Genomic DNA, 20,426 nt, shown 5'->3' on the forward strand with positions numbered 1-20,426 from the left:
GTCTGGATTCAGAGATCTACAGGAGTAAATCTAATTGCATGACACTCAGATACAAACGGATACGCACTGATGGTACCAGCAAACTAGCACTTTCCCAAACTATTCCTCAGCACACTTCGGAGGTGGGTACATGTCACGGACCACTTGTAGTAAACATCTGGATGTGGCCATGAAGCTGGCAGGGAGAGTTTAGATGAGCAGACGCAATGTGTGCTATGTCTGTTTGCCATGAGGAAAAGAACAGCATTTTGAAAAAAAAAAACACAGGGAGAAATTAGGGATTTACAGATTCAGACTATACAAAATGAGATATTTTTCTGCTCGGAGAGGAAATAACCTGCTGCAGACTGTGAGACCAGGAGCGTAGCAAGTTTCACAGGTGGAATAGAGCATGGTGCAGGACAAACCCAGCATGAAGTCTAACTGCCAATGTAATGGGATGTGGTTCTCACACCAGGTACTTAGATGCATTTGAGATGGATCAGGAAAGTCTGCTGAAATGTGCTGAGGGTGAGTGAGGTCTGATCGTTCACACTCTAGTCATGCACAAGAACTATGGGGAAACTGGTGGGAGCCACACAAACAAAAATGTTCCTTTATATAACCAGATTCAGACCTATGGAAGTCCTCGTTGAAGGATGTTGCCATATAAAACTTCTCTCCTCAGACCACAAAATAGCCTGAAAGTGGGAGCAAAGTTCAGATAAGTACCACAGACATGCTGTGCTTATGCTAATTCAGACCTCCCCATCTGGTCGCTGTTATATGCAGGAAGTGAATGGCGGTCCTATGGGCTGGGCATTGATGGTTGTATTGAAGTCTGTAATGAAAGTCTAACCATGGCCACAGAGAGTTTCTAGACCAGAGCTCAGCCCATAGATGAGCCAATGCTCACTTCTTCCCAGGCAGAACTGCAGGGCTATATCTGCACTTGCATGGTTTTGGTGTTGGTAAAAAGTCACCAGTGGGACTGGGAGGCAGAGGTGGCATCACAAGCCAGCAAGGATTTAATCACCATAGGATTTGCTCCTGTTGGCATAAATTTATCCCACGCTGCAGTTTAAAAACTGGGCTGTAGATCCTGGACTGAAAGCAAATGGAGTCAGTGGAGACATTTCTCTCTTTCGGGGACATGGGGTGGATATGAGTGGACTTGACTCCTCCTTAGCCTCAAAACCTCTGAGGCACTCGGGGCCTAATTTCTGCGTGACATGTTGCTGAACACAGATCAACCTTTGTGCATGGTGGTCTCTGAAATTAAACATCTGGTGGCAGGTTGGGGAGCAGGGAAGGGCGGGAGGCTGATGGACCAGCCCCAGTAGGCTCACCACAGGCTGAGGCCAAAATGGTGTAGGGACCACGTTGGATGGAGCAAGCCCAGCTGCTGTCCAAGCAATCACCCAGGGGACAAAGTCTTCCTGTCCCTAATTTCTTGGGGAAATCTGGTTTATGTTGGTATTGTCTGTTTTTGGATCTGTTTCCCAAGGCACATTCTGCAACTCAACCCATGCACCACAGCTGCAGAGCAGGGATGTGTGATGCTGTGGAGGACACATCCTGGCCACCTTTGTGCCTGCCCCTGTGGAGCCTGCAGCTCCAAGCACATCCTCTGAGATGATGTTGTTCCTACCAAGGGAGAGCAGCTGAGCTGGAGATAAAACATGGCATTTTGCCATCTACCATTGGGAACTCCATGGCCAGGTGGTACTTTGGCTCTGGAGTGCATCAAGCCGCCTGCACACACATGTTCAGACACATCGGTCACATACTCACAGAAGGACCCTTATACGAGCATCTACATGCTCCTCCCTGCTTGGGTCCTAGCTCAAGAGCTGCAGTCTTGTTCTGCTAAATAAACTCTATCCCAGGCCCGTTGCCTCATCTCTCACTTTGGAGATGCCGATCCTCAGAGGTACGTAGTGGGTTATGGTGTCCCACCCACTGCACAAAGCAGTGCCAGGAAAGCACCCACACTTGTAGAGAGGCTCTACAAAAATCATAGAATCATTTTGGTTGGAAGAGAGCAAGATCACAGAGTCCAACCATTAACCCAACACTGTCACTAAACCATGTCCCTAACAACCTCATTTATGCATCTTTCAAACACCTTCATCGATGGTGACTCCATCACTGCTCTGGGCAGTCTGTTCCAATGCCAGACAACCCTTTCTGGGAAGAAATTCTTCCTAATATCCAATTTAAACCTCCCCTGGTACAACTTGAGGCCATTTGCTCTTGTCACTTGTTCCTTGGGAGCAGAGCCCGACCCCCCCTGGCTCCAAGCTCCTTTCAGGCAGTTCAGAGATCAGAAGGTCTCCCCTCAGCTCCTGTTCTCCAGCTGAACCCCCCAGGTCCCTCAGCCGCTCCCATCACACTTGTGCTCCAGAGCCCTTGCTGGGTTTGTTGCCCTCCTTGCAACCACCCCTCCCGCAGATAGGGTTACAGGTCCATTCTCTTTCCCCAGGTAGTGTGAGGTATTTGCACGACACCCTATTCAAACACTCAGTGTCCTGTGATCCAAAGTCCAACTGGTGAAGGGCCCCGTACCTGCACTGTTTGATGAGGGTGATCCTTGATCTCTCCAAGCAATCTGAAGGCCATGGGTTTTACATTTCCCAGCACTGGCTGGTGCCCAGCCTGCAATGAAAAGCCATCAACGTGATTTATTAAGAAAAAATAGAAGACTTGGTGATGTAAAAAGAAATCTTCATAACATTTGTATTTCCTCTTCTTCTATTTGTTATTAGCTGGGGGAGATTTCTGCTCATTATTTGCTTTGCGTTGTTTTCCAAAGTTGAAACTCAGGTGCCACCTCTGCTGTTTTCCTGGAATGGACCTGGAGAACTAGTACAAACTAGAGAGCCTGCCAGCATTCTTGGGAAAGCTGTAATACACAATTTTTCCTAACACTCCTGGTCCCGATAATTACAGGAACCTGTCCCAGCTTTCCCATTTCATAGAATCTCAGAATGTCAGGGATGGGAAGGGCCCTGGAAAGCTCATCCAGTGCAATCCCCCCATGGAGCAGGAACACCCAGCTGAGGTTCCACAGGAAGGTGTCCAGGCGGGTTTGAATGTCTGCAGAGAAGGAGACTCCACAACCTCCCTGGGCAGCCTGGGCCAGGCTCTGCCACCCTCACCGGGAAGAAGTTTCTTCTCATATGTAAGTGGAATCTCTTGTGTTCCAGTTTGCACCCATTGCCCCTTGTCCTATCACTGGTTGTCACCCAGAAGAGCCTGGCTCCATCCTCCTGACACTGCCCCTTTCCATATTGATCCCCATGAATGAGTCCCCCCTCAGTCTCCTCTTCTCCAGCTCCAGAGCCCCAGCTCCCTCAGCCTTTCCTCACACGGGAGATGCTCCACTCCCTTCAGCATCTTGGTGGCTGCGCTGGACTCTCTGCAGCAGTTCCCTGTCCTTCTGGAACTGAGGGGCCACAACTGGACACAATATTCTGGGTTTGGTCTCCCCAGGGCAGAGCAGAGGGGCAGGAGAACCTCTCTGACCTACTGACCACCCCCTTCTAACCCACCCCAGGTACCATTGGCCTTCCTGGCCACAAGGGCCCAGTGCTGGCTCATGGTCAGTAATTTAATAAATGCATAAATGAATAAGATGCTAAATAGCCATTTTTCTTGACAGTTGTAAACAAAACCTTGGCAAACATTCACTTTACAGCCTAGAAGTTGGGAAAAACAAACAGAGGTTTGATTTTTAAGGATCCCATGCTTTTCAAGCCAACTTTGTGTGTTGGGGAGCATTGAGGAGGAGACTCTGGATTTTTTCATGCTTGACTGTGTCAGTGTTAAACACAGAGACTGGGAGGTGGAAATAAAATTAAAAAAAAAAAAAAAAAAAAATTGATCCTCCAAAAACTTGGACAGGATTTTAACATCACATGTTTAAGCATATAAACACAAAAAGAGCCAGACTGGGTCAACTCCAACATCCTGTATCCAGCAGCAACCAGTGGCAGACTCCCCAGTGCTTGGTGGAATTTGTTGACAAAACCCTGGGTTTTTTTATTTCTTTTTAATTATTATTATTTCTTTTTTTTTTTTCTTGGCTGCGACATGGTGTATCCAAGAGCGAGCACATCCCAATGCAACTGTTTGCTGTCGTGTTGAAATTCTTCTGAGATTGACAAAGTTCCCTGCACTCCAGGAGCATTACACAACTGCCCAGCACTATAAATCCAGCATTTCTCCCTTCTCCATGTCTTTACGGCCCTTCACTCCTCCTCATGGTGGAACTTCCACCCACGTTCAGCCATGAGGATCCTCCAGCTGCTCTTTGAAGTCATTGTCATTCTCCTGCTCCAGGATGTTCCCGGTAAGGACAAAATGCTTATAGGGGTTTCTGCAGGACTGTGGAGGGAGAAAGCTGAGCTCCTATCCCAAGATAGGCAAGGACAAGACAGGGTCCTCAAGTCAAACCAAGGCAAGACAAGGTTGACCTGACTCTTGCTTTCGAGGAACAAATGTCTTCTGAAAAGGTCTCCATGAAGTTCCCACATGCAGGTATCTCAGGTTCATAGATTCTATGTCCCTTCCTCTCCATCCCCTCAAAACCCACCCAGAAATGCTGAGCTTGAGACAGTAACCTGAGTTTTGCTCCTGGCCAGGTTACAAGACTCAACCTTCCCAAAATAAGGAGAAATCCATTAAATCTTTCAGGGGAAAAGGTGGGGGGAAATACTGTTAGATAATTTTTTTTTGTCTGTCTGTTTTCTTCTGGGATTCTGTTTAAATAGAAAAATCTTCCTTGGCTGGATTTTTTCACTGGTTGCTTAGATAGATAGATAGATAGATAGATAGATAGATAGATAGATATTAAGAATTCAGGTTGCATTCAGCTGTAATGTTACTATGGTGTTACTAGGCCTATGGTGGTATAAATTCCACAGAAAACAAACCAAATAACCAAGAAGAGTAGATTTACTTGCTTAGGCTGTTTATGCTCTCATTTAGTTGATTTAAGTCCTAGGGATAAAGGGAGGAGAGAGAAGGGTTTGCCTTCTCCACTGATGGTGGATACTCCCCAAACTTGGTGTTCCTGCTGTGTGTAAAGAGAAGCAGCACATACCCTTTTTATCAAAACAGGATGATTTTAAATGAACAATCGAAAAAACATACCCAAGAAGCCAACAATTACAAAAAAGAACCCAAAACAAACAGCCAAACAAACCAATAGATAAACCATCTGTTCCAAAAAGATGCTTCTCTGATTTTTGATGTTGCCCAACTCATCTAACCTAACTTAGTCAACCCAAAACTGGGCTGCCTCATCTAGGCTGGTTAAGAGGGTCCCAGTGCTTGCTGGGGGGAGATGCTCATCCCAAGAGCATCTGGCCTTCACCACAAAGCCAGCTGGATTTCCCCATTACCAACAGCAAGCGTTTAATTGCTCAGCCAGTGGCACCAGCGGGGCTCCAGGTGGGTTCCCAAGTCCCCTGAGAAGATCTGCCACCCCCTTTTCCCCAGCAGCAAGAGGCCTTTCGGACAGCCAGCAGTGCAGAAGCAACCACGGCCACTGCCGGAGGCTTTGTTTCCACATGGAGCGATGGGAAGGGAGCTGCGGCAACGGTCGCGGGCGCTGTTGCCGATGAGACCGGCCACTCTGGGATGGACCCCGGCACCCCGATGGGACCAACCCGGAGACCCTGCAATCACAGCTGTACATAGGATCTGTTCTCCGACACCTCCACACCTACACCTGCAGCTCAGTTTGCCCATTGCCAATAAAACTGTTGGGTTTGTGTGTCCTGGATTCAGAGCGCAGCCGTGTTTCCCTCTGAGATGGACCATCCTGCCTCACACTTTGGGTTTGATGGTGTTTGAGATACGCTGGGGTACCTGAAACATCTGCAGAAGGCTGGAAGTTGTGGCACAGAACCAAAGGGACATCTGTACCCTTCCAGAGTGGCAACAAAACAGGGCTCTGCTGGGCTTCTCCGAATAGTTATGAAGCTTTTCTTCTAGCCCATACCTCTGTCTCTGTCACTGTCACAGCCTTTATCAACCTCTATCTCTTGCTCCATCTGTCTATAGAAGAGACCACAGCAAGGTAGTCCTTCTTCAAGGAGACAGATCCAAGTCAGAGGTATGATCTGTCCTCCAGAAGTGCCTCTTCCTCCTCCATGACAACAACAAGGTGAACTGGGGCAGATTGCTCAGGTTATCCGCCTCCAAGACAAGGTAAAGGTGGGTGAGATGGAGAAATCTCATGCCCATGGGCAGAACGATTAACAAGGTGGTTGCACAGAGAGTGTGGTGGGTTCTGCATCTGCTCCACTCTGTGTGGAGCTATTCTCACATGCAATGTTGCTTGCATGGTGTGAGGTTTAAATAAAAAGATAAAGTGCTCATAAGGCTGATGATAGAAGCAAAAGGAGTTGATGCCTGCATGGAAACTCCCCTGCAGGGAACAGCTGGCAAAGACCAAAGGCCTGGAGATGACTGCACTCATGCTTTATCCATGCAGAGCGTTTTGGCAGCTAAAGAAAATAAACCCTCGTGTTTTAGACCATATCCCAACATCACGTGAGGGGCATCACTGTCTCATTTCCTGCATATGTTGATCTTTTGGGTGGATTTATGAGTGGGAATGGACCAGGGCCACGTTCAATTGCAGCCGCTCCTCACCAGGAATTAAATGGATCCGTATCGGGACCAGTACTATTTAATATCTTCATCAATGACGTAGACAGTGGGATTGAGTGCTCCCTCAACAAGTCTGCAGATGACATCAAGCTGAGTGGTGCAGTTGACACATTTGGGGGATGGGATGCCATCTAGAGGGACCTGAACAAGCATGAGAAGTGAGCTCGTGTGAACCTCATGAGGTTCAACAAGGCCAAGTACAAGGTCCTGCACCTGGGTCGGGGAAGCCCCTGGTATCAGTCTAGGCTGGGGATGAAGGGATGGAGAGCAGCCCCCAGGAGAAGGACTTGGGGTGCTGGGGGCTGAAAGACTGGACATGAGCCGGCAATGTGCGCTTGCAGCCCAGAGGCCAATTGTATCTTGGGCTGTATCACAAAGAGTGTGGGCAGCAGGTGGAGGGAGGTGATTCTGCCCCTCTGCTCCAATCTGGTGAGACCCCCCTGCAGTGCTGGTCCAGCTCTGGGTCCTCAGCACAGGACACACATGGAGCTGCTGGAGAGGGGCCAGAGGAGCCCCAGAAATGATGCGAGGCTGGAACAGCTCTGCTGGGAGGACAGGCTGAGAGAGTTGGGGTGTTCAGCTGGAGAAGAGAAGCTCTGGGGAGACCTTAGTGCGCCCTTTCTGGACTTAAATGGGGCTGATGAGAAAAATCGGGGTAGACTTTTGAACAGGGTCTGTTGCAATAGAACAAGGGGTGACGGTTTTAAACTAAAGGAGGGGAAATTCAGGCCACACATGAGGAAAACATTTTTTACAGTGAGGGTGGTGAGAGCCTGGCCCAGGTTGGCCAGAGAGGCGGTGGATGAACCATCCCTGGAGACATCCCAGGCCAGGCTGGACGGGGCTCTGAGCAACCTGAGCTGGTGAAGATGTCCCTGCTCATGGTAGCGGTGGCACTGCGGGAGCTGGGAAGGTCCTTTTAACCCAAACTATTCTGTGATTCTATGATTCTTTGAATTAAAGCAGCGAAGAACTGGGCTCCCATGGGGTCCCAGGCTGGGGATACCTCTGTCCTTTCCCTCTCATGCAAACACAGCAGCAGTGCCTTCATGCAGTCCCCTCTCCTGGATGCTTCTCCTCTCCACTGAGTGACAGTCCAGTCCTTGGGGACCTCAGAAAGCTCAGCCAGAGGTTAGCAGCCACTCTGGCTCGCTCAAGCCATCAGTCCCATCCAGCAGATAAGGCTTCCCTTGATAACAAGACCTGCCAGAAACGAGCCTCCAGTTTTTCCACCTTTTTGAAGTCTGGACGGTGAAGTTTTGCAGAACTTTGTCTTTTTGCCAAAGTAACCAACTCGCAGCTCCAGTCTTCATCTTCCCTCCTTTTTTCCGACCTCCTCCCCCTTGTCTTCCCCCTTCCTCCTCGCTCCTCCATGCACGCGCCTCTCCGTGGGGCTGATAGGGATGCTGGGGGAGGGAAACAGAGGGATGAAGGGGTGATGTCATCTGTTTTTGGCCGCTACTGGAGAAGCCGAGGGTTAGACATGTCTGCCTCTACCCAGCCTGGCGCCGGGAGCAACTGGGAGCCTTCCTTTCGCAGCCGCCTCTGCGCCTTATCAAGGGCAGGATGACATCTCGGGGTTGTAAAGGAAAAGGAGGTTGGGGAGCCCCTGAATGTGAGCCTTGTGAGCAGCGTTCATGCCTGGGCGTGCACATGGATGTGTGTCTGTGTGTGTCCGTGTGTCTGCGCAGGGGGAAATTGCTGCCGGCAGGATGGAGCCGGCTATCAGCCCTCCAAAGCATCTCTGTGCCACAGCCCAGCGATGCTGTCACACAGCTTTCCTCCTGCTAAAGCCGGCGAGAGTTTAACCGCTCACATCCTGGGGGGTAAACCTGGGAAATCATGGGGTGAATTTTGGGGTTGTCATATGCAGGGATAGGAGTTGGATTCGATGATCCTTGTGAGTCCCTTCCAACTCAGGACATTCTACAATTCTATGAAAATCCTTTGTGACTGTTTACAAAGGGGTAAAAGAACCCCCTGGCCTTCAAAGGATGGGGCCGGGGCAGAGGGAGGGAGGTATATCCATCTGACCCTTACCCAAAGCTTGGGGTTGGGAGTGATCTCAAGTAGGGCTGGCTACAAATTTGTCATGGAAATGGTTTTGAGAAGGAGCACCAGGTCCTACTCATAGAATCACAGAATCATAGAATCACAGAATCATCGAATCATAGAATCATCGAATCATAGAATAGTTTGGGTTGGAAGGGGACTCCGAAGCTCATCCAGTGCCACCCCTGCCATGAGCAGGGACATCTTCACCAGCTCAGGTTGCTCAGAGCCCCGTCCAGCCTGGCCTGGGATGTCTCCAGGGATGGTTCATCCACCACCTCCCTGGGCAACCTGGGTCACTGTCTCACTACCCCTGTTCTAAAAGACCTAAATGTTATTTGGTAGTTTTCCCCTGAATTTGAATAATAAACCTTCATTCTCTATAAAACAGCAATAACACCTAACACTACCCCCTCTTTACTGGTCTCCCCCAGAAACACAATTTGATCAGAAAAGAATGAAATATTTTTGGCTAAACCCAGACACGAACTATGCTTTTTATCTCCTGCAACACAGCCCTTGGGAGGCAAAAACCTTGTGGGACAGAAGAGCTGCAGCCCAAGGAGAGAAACGGTTCCCTACAATAATGTTTTCATTTTATTTTATTTATGAATGGTACAAAGAATATTTTCTTCGCCCAACCCAATGCATTGTCCTGCTCACACCCCACTTTGAAAATCAGTGCTCTTCAGGAAAATTGAGACTTTGGGGAGAGGAACTGTAAGCCCTGAGGCATGGGACAGAAGGGTAAACACTGGGTGGTTCTCTTTCCAGCTGGGGAATTTATAACATTTTCTTTTTTTGCTTCAGAAAAAAAAAAAAAAAACAAACCAAACAACTGTAAAATTCATTATCACTTGTTGTAACTACAGTGATAAAATAGATACTTAAAAAACTAGGAGTGCTATAAAACCAGGGTTACCCTCAGAGACTCCTTCATACCTAAGCACTGTTTCAGAAAAGTCCTTCTCATCTCAGGCAGAACTAAGCCCTTGCATCAGGTAAATGATACGAACATCTATGGAGTGAAGGTCTCCATCTCGTGATTCTGTGATCTCCTTGTCCTCCACAGCTGCTTTGAGAGCCAGGCCCTGTGCAGCCAGAAATTACGTCTTACATGGGTTTTCTTATCTTTACGGATGGCGAAGGGAGCCCAGGGTAACCCGCCACTGTGGAGACACTTCTGTTGGTCAAATGAACCTCTGCCAGCTAAACCTTGGCACATTTTTTACATGAAAAAGTCAATGTCCTGTTTAGATAACCCCTACCATAGGGCTAAGAGAAGGCGCAGCCACTAGGACTGGCTCATGCTGACCTCAGCTGCCCACGTCAGAGCGAAAACCTTAATGTCTCAGAGGCTGTGTAATAAAGTACATTTTTTTGCTAGGCATAAATAAATGACTTCACCCTCCTGGCGAGGTGCTCCTGGCTCTTTCGGCAGCCGCACGTGGAAGAACAGCAGCGTTGGAACAACACAGCCCTACTGTCCCCAGAGTGGGAGCGCTGGATGGTGGGGATGCTCCAAAACAAACACCACGGTGAGCAGCTGCTGGGCTGATCCCCAGCACAACGGCAAAGCCACTCGCAGCCAAAATCTTGTGGCTCTTGGTTCGGAGACGCCCCAAGAATGAGACGCGACGCTGAATTTGGGGAAAGGACAAGAAAAAGGTTTTGAACCCCAGATAAGTGAGGGTGAAGGAGCCCTTTCTCCTTTCCATCACCCTCTCTGGAGCCACCACTTGCAGGACCCTTTTCCAAACCCCGTGAGCAATCAGTCCTTCCTCCAGGATTAGGTCCTGACTCCTGGGACGGACACAAAAGCTGTCAGAAGGCTTTATTGTCCAGATCTTCATGCTGCTATCAGCGACTCCCACACACTGGAAGTGAGATATGTGTGACAACATTTTTTCCATCAGCGAGCTTATCATTGCTGAGAAGAGGAGAAGGGGCTGGGGAGGGTGATGGGGAGGACAGGGGAAGGAGGGGAGGTGAATGGGCATGAATGCCCACCCACTCCATCCTTCCCCCACTCCACACTCCCCAAATCTATGAAAAAAAGGAGAGGAAAAATGGGGTTTGGGAGGAATGTGTTGGCAAAGTAGTTTTGTCAGACCTAGAGCCTCCTGGCCCTGTAGGGACAGTCCTAAATTCCTTGGGAAAGATCCCAAAAAACTCTTTCTGAAAACATATCTCTTCATTCATATGTGTACAGACAAATGGAGAGGCCTTCTACAAGGATGTTGGCTGGGCTAGCAAGACCCCAAGGGGTACGACCCCTCCTCAGTGTCAGACTGATCCTTCCCAGGACTGAGGGAGGGTCCGGCCAGCAGGAAAGATCTGAATCCAACAAAAAGCTGAGATGTATCAGACAGGGACAGAGCAACTGGGACACCATCACAATGGCTGCAGTTGTGAACTATGCATTGCATCTCGCTGGGTTTTTGCAGTGGTCACTTATATCAAGCCCTGAGAAGACCAGGTCTTGGCCCACAACCATGTTGTGCAGAGCAGAACCCAAAACATAGCTTTCCCAGTCTTCATCTGGAGAAGACAGAAGGAGTAGAAGTAACGCATGGTTCTTCAACCCTGGCAGTCCATCCCTAGCCTGGAGGATCTAATGCCATGGTTGTGGGGCACCACAAAACATCAAGGTTTGCACAGCTATGGGAGCCGTGGGGACAAAACCAAACCTGCATCTGAATGATGGGAAGGCTTTAGGGACCTGCAAGACTTTGTGAATCTTCTGATAGATGTCTGGAGTTGGCAGCACTTGTAAGGGCAACACATCTTAATGAGGTCTGCAGGACACGGAGCTGAGGATACAGGTGTGATTTCAAGGAGTCTGTCCATTTGTTCTGAAAACCACTAGATTTATTCCAGGGTGGGCAAATTCAAGCATATCCCAAGTTTGCCATTAACCCCTTTCCTCCCAGGTACCGGGTTTCTGCTTCTCCCACAGCAGCCCTTTGAAGAAGCCACCTCAAATAAAACATGGCTCCTAGGATGAGAAAAAAACAAAAAAAGCAAAGATTAAATAACCTCTCTTGCCAAGCTGTTGCTTGCAAGGAAAACCCAAGACAACACTGTCCTGGTTTTGCTTCAAAGTGAAAGGTTGTCAATGCTATCTTGGGACCACGGGGAGGTAACTGCCCAAAGAAGACATCTCTGAAAGCTGACGCGAAGCTGAGGTCTGCCTTGCTGGTATGTGGATAGGTTTATCTCCCCAAGGGAGGTAGTTATGGATTTGCCCATTAAGTGCATTATAGAGTCTCCAGGCTGGTGTTTCACAGAATTATAGAATAGTTTGCATCGGCAGGAAGCTTCGAAGCCCATCCAGTGCCAGCCCTGCCATGAGCAGGGACATCTTCACCAGCTCAGGTTGCTCAGAGCCCCGTCCAGCCTGGCCTGGGATGTCTCCAGGGATGGTTCATCCACCACCTCTCTGGCCAACCTGGGCCAGGCTCTCACCACCCTCATTGTCAACAATTTCTTCCTCATGTCCGGCCTGAATCTCCCTCCTTTTGTTTAAAACCATCATCCCTTGTCCTATCACAACAGGCCCTTCTCAAAAGTCTGTCCCCATCTTTCTTATCAACCCCTTTTAAGTACAGAAATACCACAATAAGGTCTCCCCATAGTCTTCTCTTCTCCAGGATGAACAACCCCAAGGATGCGGCTGGATGACGACGCGATCTTTTAATGTATGGTCCACAGTCAAGGGGCAGCCCTATCGGAGCACCAGACATCTCCTGACACCGAGCACATGGGAGAAAAAAACACATGGGAGCACATGGCAGGGGAAAAATGTGAATGTTCTGTCTGCTCAGTGATGTGATTAATTCCAGTAGCTGCTGTGGGGAGGTGGAAGCTGCACTTCTATGATTAATGGGAGGTTTCACCATCAGCAACGTCACTCCCAGGCTGCCTGTTCCTTGGGGAGCTGTTATCTGCTGGGAGATGATGGTCTTCAGGCACAGTTCGTTAGCAGGGTCCCCTGGGGAGTGACCGACTGCGGTGGGTTACACTCAGGCTGGAAAAGGGTCCCTTGCTTTTTGTGAGCTGACACAGTGTGGGATGAACCAAGGTCCTGCTGAGTGGAGGCAGAAGCAATTTTGGCTTGAGCTAATCCAGCTGTCAGCCCCCACAAGAGCCCTCTCACTCACCATTGTCACAGGGTGAAAGCCTTCAAAATGCCTTCAGAGACACGCAGAATCATCCTGCCAGCCATTGCCAGCCCTCAAGACACCAGATGGACCATCTTGAGATAAAACTGAAGCACACATACCTTGCAGGCCCTTCAGAATCATTTCTCTACCCACAGCCTCCTGGGACCACACCAGGTCTGAGACTTCTTCACCACCGGAGGACTTGTTGGGAATGTCCTGAGGTCCTAACTGTGCCCGGGGCTTGTTCAGCTCAGTGCACACTGGTCAATGTTAAAAGCAGGGACCTAGTAAAAGTGTAGACAAAGGCACTTATTTAATTCCCTCTTTGACAGGAGGAATTATCCATGACCTGCCAAGGTACCCCACCAGCAGTGAGGGTCTGGTAGATTATAACCCCCGAAGAGAAAAGGTCAGTCATTCAGAAACAACAGAGGCTGAAGAGACCTACAGGGTGACTACATCCCCAGTGATGAGGTGGGATGCAGCACACCTGCCTGTGATGCCAAACAAGGGAGAGCCCAAGGAGAACCATCTCAGTAGCCTGATCCAGGAGCCATCAGTGATGGTGCTAGGGATGAAAACCAAAATCCCAGCCTGAGAATGCCAACCACGAGTGAACAGGGAAGTGGTTGACTTGGCTGGTGTCCACAAAAGGCAGAACCAGTTCCTCTAACACCTAGAATGTGGGACATGAGACAAAAGGAAAGGAGGTGAAATGTCTGTGGGCTGAATCTCTCCGTCTGTGCCATGGGGTTGTCTTCCATTCCTCTCCTTGTGTTTCTCCTGGTGTCCTCATCTCTCTGGCACAGGGAGGGACATCATGAGGTGATAAGAGCTAGGTAAGGGCAGCCAAACTCCTCTGGCATTTCCAGGCATGGCTTGGGCAGCCTTGAGAAGAGGGGACAAAGAAACAGCTTGACCACAAGACTTCTCTACAGCCAGTCCACCTCATCCCACCACCAACACCAAAGATGCTGAAGCCTGTGCTCATGGTACCACTGGCAGGTCTCCAGCTGGCATCAGCAGGGCAGGGTTGGACCACAAACACTTGGTGGTGAAGCCCAAGCAGGTCTTGTGGAAAAAGCAATGATTGGAACCCCAGGGGCTGTGTGATCTGTCCCTCAGCATCCTACTGCTTATCTGGATGTTTCCAAGCACACTCTAGAGATGGATACCATGTGCCCTCCTCAGACAGGTCTGGAGATGGGCATGGGATCACATTACGGGCATGACATGGGGAGTGGGCTATGAGAAGGTGGTACCTGGGATGGGCCATGACAAGGGAGAACCATGATCCTGAACTGTATCCAGTTAGTGAAAGAACAGTGGGCTCAGTGAGTCACACATTTTGGGGAGGGCTACTCCAAAGGGCTGCCATAATAAGGGTCAAAAATGGTAAACACCTGGACTGGGGTTTTACCCATGGAGGTGTAGGAGAAAGGCTGTGTCTTGGAGAAACTATGCAAAAGAACAAGATATCCATGTGCCACAGCTGAGGCCAGCTCAAAGGTGATACCCAGTGTACAGACCTGAGTGATCAGCAGCAAAGTTTTGCCCAGAGAGGCTGTGGAGTCTCCTTCTCTGGAGACATTCAAAACCAACCTGGATGCCATCCTGTGCAATCTGCTATGGTGAACCTGCTTTAGCAGGTGGGTTGGACCAGATGATCTCCAGAGTTCACTTCCAACCCCAACCAGTCTGTGATTGTGTGAGAGTAGCAGTGTCTGCAGAAATCAGTTGGGAAGCACAGTCATTATATTCAACCGCATTAGGATTAAACACTGGGACACCTGCACAGGGAACCCTGAGGCAGGACAGACCTGGGACATGGTCACAAACCCTCATCTCTGATATGATTCATCCCAGCAGGTTAGCAAGGTGTTGGGGTCACATAATTCCTGTCCCCAGGACACCCCCTCTCTAGAGCTGTCTGTGCACAAGGCGGTAACTCAGTCTCACCACTATGGGAAGTGTGCCACTAACATTAATTAGCAGGGGTTTGCAACAGGATAATTAGCAGTTTCCACAGGGCTGTGCTTGGAATCTCCTAGCCAGATAAAACCACGCAGGTGTGTGACAACCTCTCCCACACCTGCCAGAGCATCCCCAGCTCCCACCTTGCTGTCAGGCTGAGACCTGGCTCCTAACACAACGAGAAGGATTTTTCTGGGCTGCCTTTGTCTCAGCAGCTTCCTCTCGCGGCACGACGCCTGTTGCAGAAGCCGGGATCTTAATTTCCCTCCTGCCTTCCATTATTCCTCTATATTCCTCTTCCAGGGTGTTTTCCTTATCTGCCACCACCTTCCTGTTTTTCTTCCTCACCCAGCACCCTCCAGCCTCCCTGGCTCCTGGACCCATCGTCTCCTGTCGAAGTGCTTCCTCCTCTTCCTCCGGACGATGTCCTCCCAGCGATAGCCCCCAGCATCCCGGGGGACCACGGGCATCCCGCAGGGCCCATCAGGAGAGGGTGGTGGTGCTGACCCCGCTTAGAAGGAAATGGCGCTGGGAGGAAACGACAGCACTGGGCTCCCAGAATATCTCTGGAAAGGGCTACCCCAGGGATGCAGAGATAAGCAGAAAAAGCTTCATTTGTTGGGGGGTGGAGGAGGAGGTCAGGGTTGTTCATCTGAGATGTTTGCACGTCTTCTGGCATAAACACGGTTCTGGGCTTTCTCGACGGAGGCCAGTATCCTTTTTGGAGTGGGGGCAATTGTTTATTCAGCCTCTGCTCACCTTGGGACGTGCCTCTCAGCACTGTGATGGCAAGGAAGATGCTCAAGGCCACAGGGAGGTGACACAAGGAGGGCCAAGCCCTGACACAGCAATTCCCAGGAGAGGGTCTCCCCCCTTTTCGGGGTTTTTTGCCTTGGGCGAGTGCCAGTTCAAGGTTAGGACCTCACTGTGGGCTCAGGACCATCCCTTGCCCCTCAGGTGGGATCTACAGGTACTCGGTGCATGCATGAGGCCATGGTGACGCTGCCCATCCCATGGGACAGCTGCCTGCCTCATAAGGGCTACCATAGATGATGTCCACAGTCATAGATTCATGGAATTGTTTTGGTTGGAAAAGACCCTCAAGATCATTGAGTCCAACCATTAACCTCACACTGGCACTGCCCCATGCCCCTGAGAAAATCATCTACGTATATTTAAACCCCTCCAGGGATGGTGACTCCACTACTGCCCTGGGCAGCCTGTTCCAAGTGCTTCACAACTCTCTGTATTAAGAAATTATTCCTAATATCCAATCTAAACCTCCTCTGGCACAACTTGAGGCTGTTTCATCTCACCCTATAGCTTGTTACCTGGGAGAAGACATCAACAACCCCCTGGCTCCAACCTCCTTTTAGGCAGTTGTAGAGAGTAAGAAGGTCTCCGCTCAAGCTCCTGTTCTCCAGGCTACACAACCCCACTTTGGTGGGCCAGTCTCAGGAGCCCATCGCTCTTGCAACACACAGTACTTGATGGCCGCAAATCCTTGGAGAGGTTGCAGATGCTCGCTGCACTTAGGTCGTGCAGTGAAGCCCCTCTGGGAAGACCCCACGGTGTTTTGTCAGCCCTCAAATGCTGAGGTCCATCTGCTGGTAGGTGACCAGGTACCTCAGCATGGTGGAGGCTGCAGCCAGAAGTCACCACCACCTCTTTCCCCATCCCAGAGTCTCTCCATCCCAGGAAATTCCTGCAGCCAAGAGATGCCCTGGGATGGGGAATAGGGACAAGGACCGGGGAGACAGCCCCTGGACCCCCACTGCACAGGCACAGTTGCAGATACCAACAGGAATGTGACAAGGGCTATGTGTGGGGATATCTGCCTCCCTTTCCCTGGATGAAGAAGAACCCCTCATAGCTAAAGAAGACACTTTTCAATCTATCTGATGTGCTACCTCGTCAGCTAGGAAACAACTCAGCTGCCAACTTCCTCTCCAAAACACAAGACTTCTCCAAAGTCCCAGAACAGCATGATTTTTCACTTAGGTCTCAGTTTAAATGCATGCACGTGACTCTGTTGCAATGAACATGAAGCATGCTCACTCTCTCAGAGCCAGCTCCATCTGCTTTTCCCAAGCCAAACCTGCTGCCTTCCCCCTGCTATATTTATCAGAAGGATTTATATGGTTGGAAAGTGCCTGGGGAAGCAGCTGGGGTGGAGTGACCTTGGAAATCAGCCGTGGGAGAAAACCTGCAGCCGCCTCCATCCTCATGTTGCTGTTGCAAGATGCTCTCACATCTCCCTCGGGGTAATTCCAAGGAAAAGCTATGAGGCTGCTCATCATTTGTCAAGTTGCTCACGCTCTACAGATAAATTTTGAAGTATTTAGCACCCTTGTGCTGGAGAACTACTTGGCTCCCAAACCCTCACAATCCTCATAGCCAAATGGAGATTTCCAGGATGAGCTGGTGTTAATATTATTATTTTTTTTTATTTTTCTGCTCAGGAGATGGTCCAAAGCAATTTGTTCTTCTCCTGTCCTTCAGTACTTCCCCTCTGAACCCACAGGAACAGTCGGACTAAAATGTGATTTCTTACTGATGCAAATGAGATTGGTGCATTAAAGTACCTAAAAAAAACTTCTGATGCCTTAGTGCTCTCCTATGGCAGTGAGACCAGAGAATAACACGCAAAAACTCTCCAAAACCCCCCAGTGATAAAGCACAGAGTGCGACTGCCTTTTACTCCTCATTTTTTAGCATCCGTTGGCAAGACCTGTTCCAAGTTCGAAGCCCTGCCCGTGCCAGCCAGGAGGTAGTTGCTCAAATCTCCTCAGCTATAGAGGTTGAGCAAGCTTCACAAGTGATTTCTGCTGTAAACCACAGCACATGGGCTCCTGTTGACTAACCAGGGTTGCAGCAGCAGAGGTTCAATCCTCTTTGACGTCGAGATTTTATGGTGTTCAGCTTCCTTTTCATTCCTGATGCACACACTCTTTGCATTTCGGTCTCTGATGTGTTTTGTTTTGTTTGGTTTTCTTTCTGTGCTGTGATGAAGCAGGGATCTGCAGTTGAAAGGGTGAGGGAGATGGGGCTCTTGAGCTTGGAGAAGAGGACACTGAGGGGGGACTCATTCATGGTGATCAATATGGAAAGGGTGAGTGTCAGGAGGATGGAGCCAGGCTCTTCTCGGTGACAACCAATGGTAGGACAAAGGGTAATGGGTGCAAACTGGAACACAGGAGGTTCTACTTAAATTTGAGAAGAAAATTCTTCTCAGTGAGGGTGTCAGAGCCTGGCCCAGGCTGCCCAGGGAGGTTGTGGAGTCTCCTTCTCTGCAGACATTCAAACCCGCCTGGACACCTTCCTGTGTAACCTCAGCTGGGTGTTCCTGCTCCATGGGGGGATTGCACTGGATGAGCTTTCCAGGGCCCTTCCAATCCCTGACATTCTGGGATTCTGTGGTTCTCTTGTGGTCCCTGGACACCCCTGGGATGCTCCCCATGGAGAAGACATCCCCACCACCCAGGCCAGGCTTCATACTGGGGAGGTTTATCCTCCCACCCTGACCTCGTGGCACAAGGGCAGCGCGTCTGACTCCAGATCAGAAGGTTGTGTGTTCAAATCACACCGGGGTCAGCCTTGGGCCACCACTGCCCACCCTCCCAACCCCGACATCCTGGAATTCTGCGCTTTATTTAGCTGACAACAAGCACTTTAAATCCTCTCACCAAATTCTGTGAGGGTTGATACTTGTTAGACGCTCCACAAAGACGCTGTTTCCAGCCTGAGCAGCTGGCAATCATAGAATCACAGAATAGTTGGGGTGGGAAGGGACCTTCCCAGCTCCCCCAGTGCCACCCCTGCCATGAGCAGGGACATCTTCACCAGCTCAGGTTGCTCAGAGCCCCGTCCAGCCCGGCCTGGGATGTCTCCAGGGATGGTTCATCCACCACCTCTCTGGACAACCTGGGACAGGCTCTCACCACCCTCACTGCAAACAATTTCTTCCTCATGTCTGTCCTGAACAATGGTGTCATTGGGCTGGGACTTGATTCAGTCTCTCCTGTAGACACAGATAAGGGTGCTGCAGCTCCGGTATCTTATCACCTTCTGATTCTCTTCACCTCTGAAGTGGATCTGCCTTTGTTTCATTTAGGAAGGGGCAGAAAGAAGTGGAGACGGAAGGCAATGACCACATCTGGAGAGGGTTAGGGCTGAAGGCGAGGTGAACCCTCCCTGCTCATGTCTCCCCCACACCCTTGGAGGGATGCTGGCACGAAGGACTTCCCCACAAAGAGGCTTAAAATGAGGGGGGGGTGAGACAGCCCAGCTCCATAAACTTATTCAGGTTGGCAATTCCCAAACAGAGGTGGGATGAGGTGGTGGAACTCATCCTCCAGGAACGAGACCTGTTGGAAGCGATGGGGTCAGGGCCAAATTTCACAATGCCCTGGGAAGCAGCAGCAGGAGCTGCTTCACTCTGCAGTTTTTCTGCTCAGTCAAGGAAATAGTCTACACACATCCCTTTGTGTAAAGGCCTTCCCAGACCACGAGATGGCATCAAAAACCAGTGCAGCCTGAACCAGACTGGTTTCCCCTCCATTCTGGCCTCATCCAGCAAACCCAGATGTCCCGAGTGAGATCCTGTTGGGATGGATGGAGCAGAATGTCCCTCGGTGTAAGGACGTCCCTTCTGCCCGTGGGAAACTCCCCATCATCTTGCTCATCCTGCACAATTTTATGTAAATAAATTAAAATGAGATGTGCTTCCAGCTTCCCCCACATGTAAAACACGCTTTTAGGTACCAGTCTCACCCGGTCCATAGTCACTCGCCACTGACCTCAGAAAAAGCTCCCAGTGCTTTGCCCTTCCTGCCCCAGCTCCTTACAAATGGCCTTGATTTCCAGTCCCACCAGTTCTCCTCCTGTTCCCATTTCCCCCCTGAGGTTCATGTATAAACAAAGCAAAGAACAGGGGGAAAACAGGGTTACCGGGAGAAAATGGGTCTCGGGTGGCCGGCAGCATGTGACAGGCCCTCACACGTCACTGAAAGCCTGGCATGGAGCCTGATGAGATAACCTTTCACTGGAGCACCAAAAAACACCCATTTCTGAGGGATCTTGGGAGGTTTCCCTTCCTGACAGAAGCCTGCAACTCTTCCAGCTTCGCAGGCAGCAGAAGGGTGCGGGCAGTGTGGCCAGGACTTCTGCCTTCTCCATCTGGGCTCACCATGGGATGGAACCTTTGTGCCTCAGTTTCCCTTCTGCAATGCAGACACTGATAATGGCTCTGCAGACAAACCAGTCATAGAATCATAGAATAGTTTGGGTTGGTAGGGACCTTCAAAGCTCCCCCAGTGCCACCCCTGCCATGAGCAGGGACATCTTCACCAGCTCAGGTTGCTCAGAGCCCCGTCCAGCCTGGCCTGGGATGTCTCCAGGGATGGTTCATCCACCACCTCTCTGGGCAACCTGGGACAGGCTCTCACCACCCTCATGTCTGGCCTGAATCTCCCTCCTTTAGTTTAAAACCATCACCCCTTGTCCTGTCACAACAGGCCCTGCTCAAAAGTCTGTCGCCATCTTTCTTATTGGCCCCTTTTAAGCACAGAA

General features: G+C 50.1%; 1 protein-coding gene, 1 long non-coding RNA gene and 1 other non-coding gene across 3 annotated transcripts; all 3 read left to right on the forward strand.

Annotated features, from left to right (window-relative positions):
• The first annotated feature begins 4,168 nt into the window (after positions 1 to 4,168).
• On the forward strand, positions 4,169 to 5,770 carry LOC136100110 (gallinacin-13-like). The gene is made up of 2 exons (XM_065834911.2): positions 4,169 to 4,333; positions 5,488 to 5,770. Exons 1-2 carry the CDS (start codon positions 4,273 to 4,275, stop codon positions 5,607 to 5,609), a joined length of 183 nt encoding a protein of 60 aa, XP_065690983.1. The 5' UTR covers positions 4,169 to 4,272; the 3' UTR covers positions 5,610 to 5,770.
• Positions 5,771 to 10,114: 4,344 nt separating this feature from the next.
• LOC139827654 (uncharacterized) lies at positions 10,115 to 17,207 on the forward strand. The gene is made up of 2 exons (XR_011738561.1): positions 10,115 to 11,916; positions 12,369 to 17,207. It is a non-coding gene; the product is annotated as an uncharacterized lncRNA (long non-coding RNA).
• A 1,170-nt stretch (positions 17,208 to 18,377) lies between these two features.
• On the forward strand, positions 18,378 to 18,449 carry TRNAW-CCA (transfer RNA tryptophan (anticodon CCA)). Its single transcript has one exon. It is a non-coding gene; the product is annotated as a tRNA-Trp (tRNA).
• The last annotated feature ends 1,977 nt before the right edge of the window (positions 18,450 to 20,426 follow it).

Source organism: Patagioenas fasciata, chromosome 3 (genome assembly GCF_037038585.1).
Source record: "Patagioenas fasciata isolate bPatFas1 chromosome 3, bPatFas1.hap1, whole genome shotgun sequence".
Lineage (NCBI taxonomy): Eukaryota > Metazoa > Chordata > Aves > Columbiformes > Columbidae > Patagioenas > Patagioenas fasciata.

Coding starts and splice junctions, on each gene's coding strand:
- LOC136100110 (XM_065834911.2), top strand. CDS start 4,273: ATGAGGATCCTCCAGCTGCTCTTTGAAGTCATTGTCATTCTCCTGCTC. Junction 4,334..5,487: donor CCTGCTCCAGGATGTTCCCG/GTAAGGACAAAA, acceptor TTTCCCCAGCAG/CAAGAGGCCTTTCGGACAGC.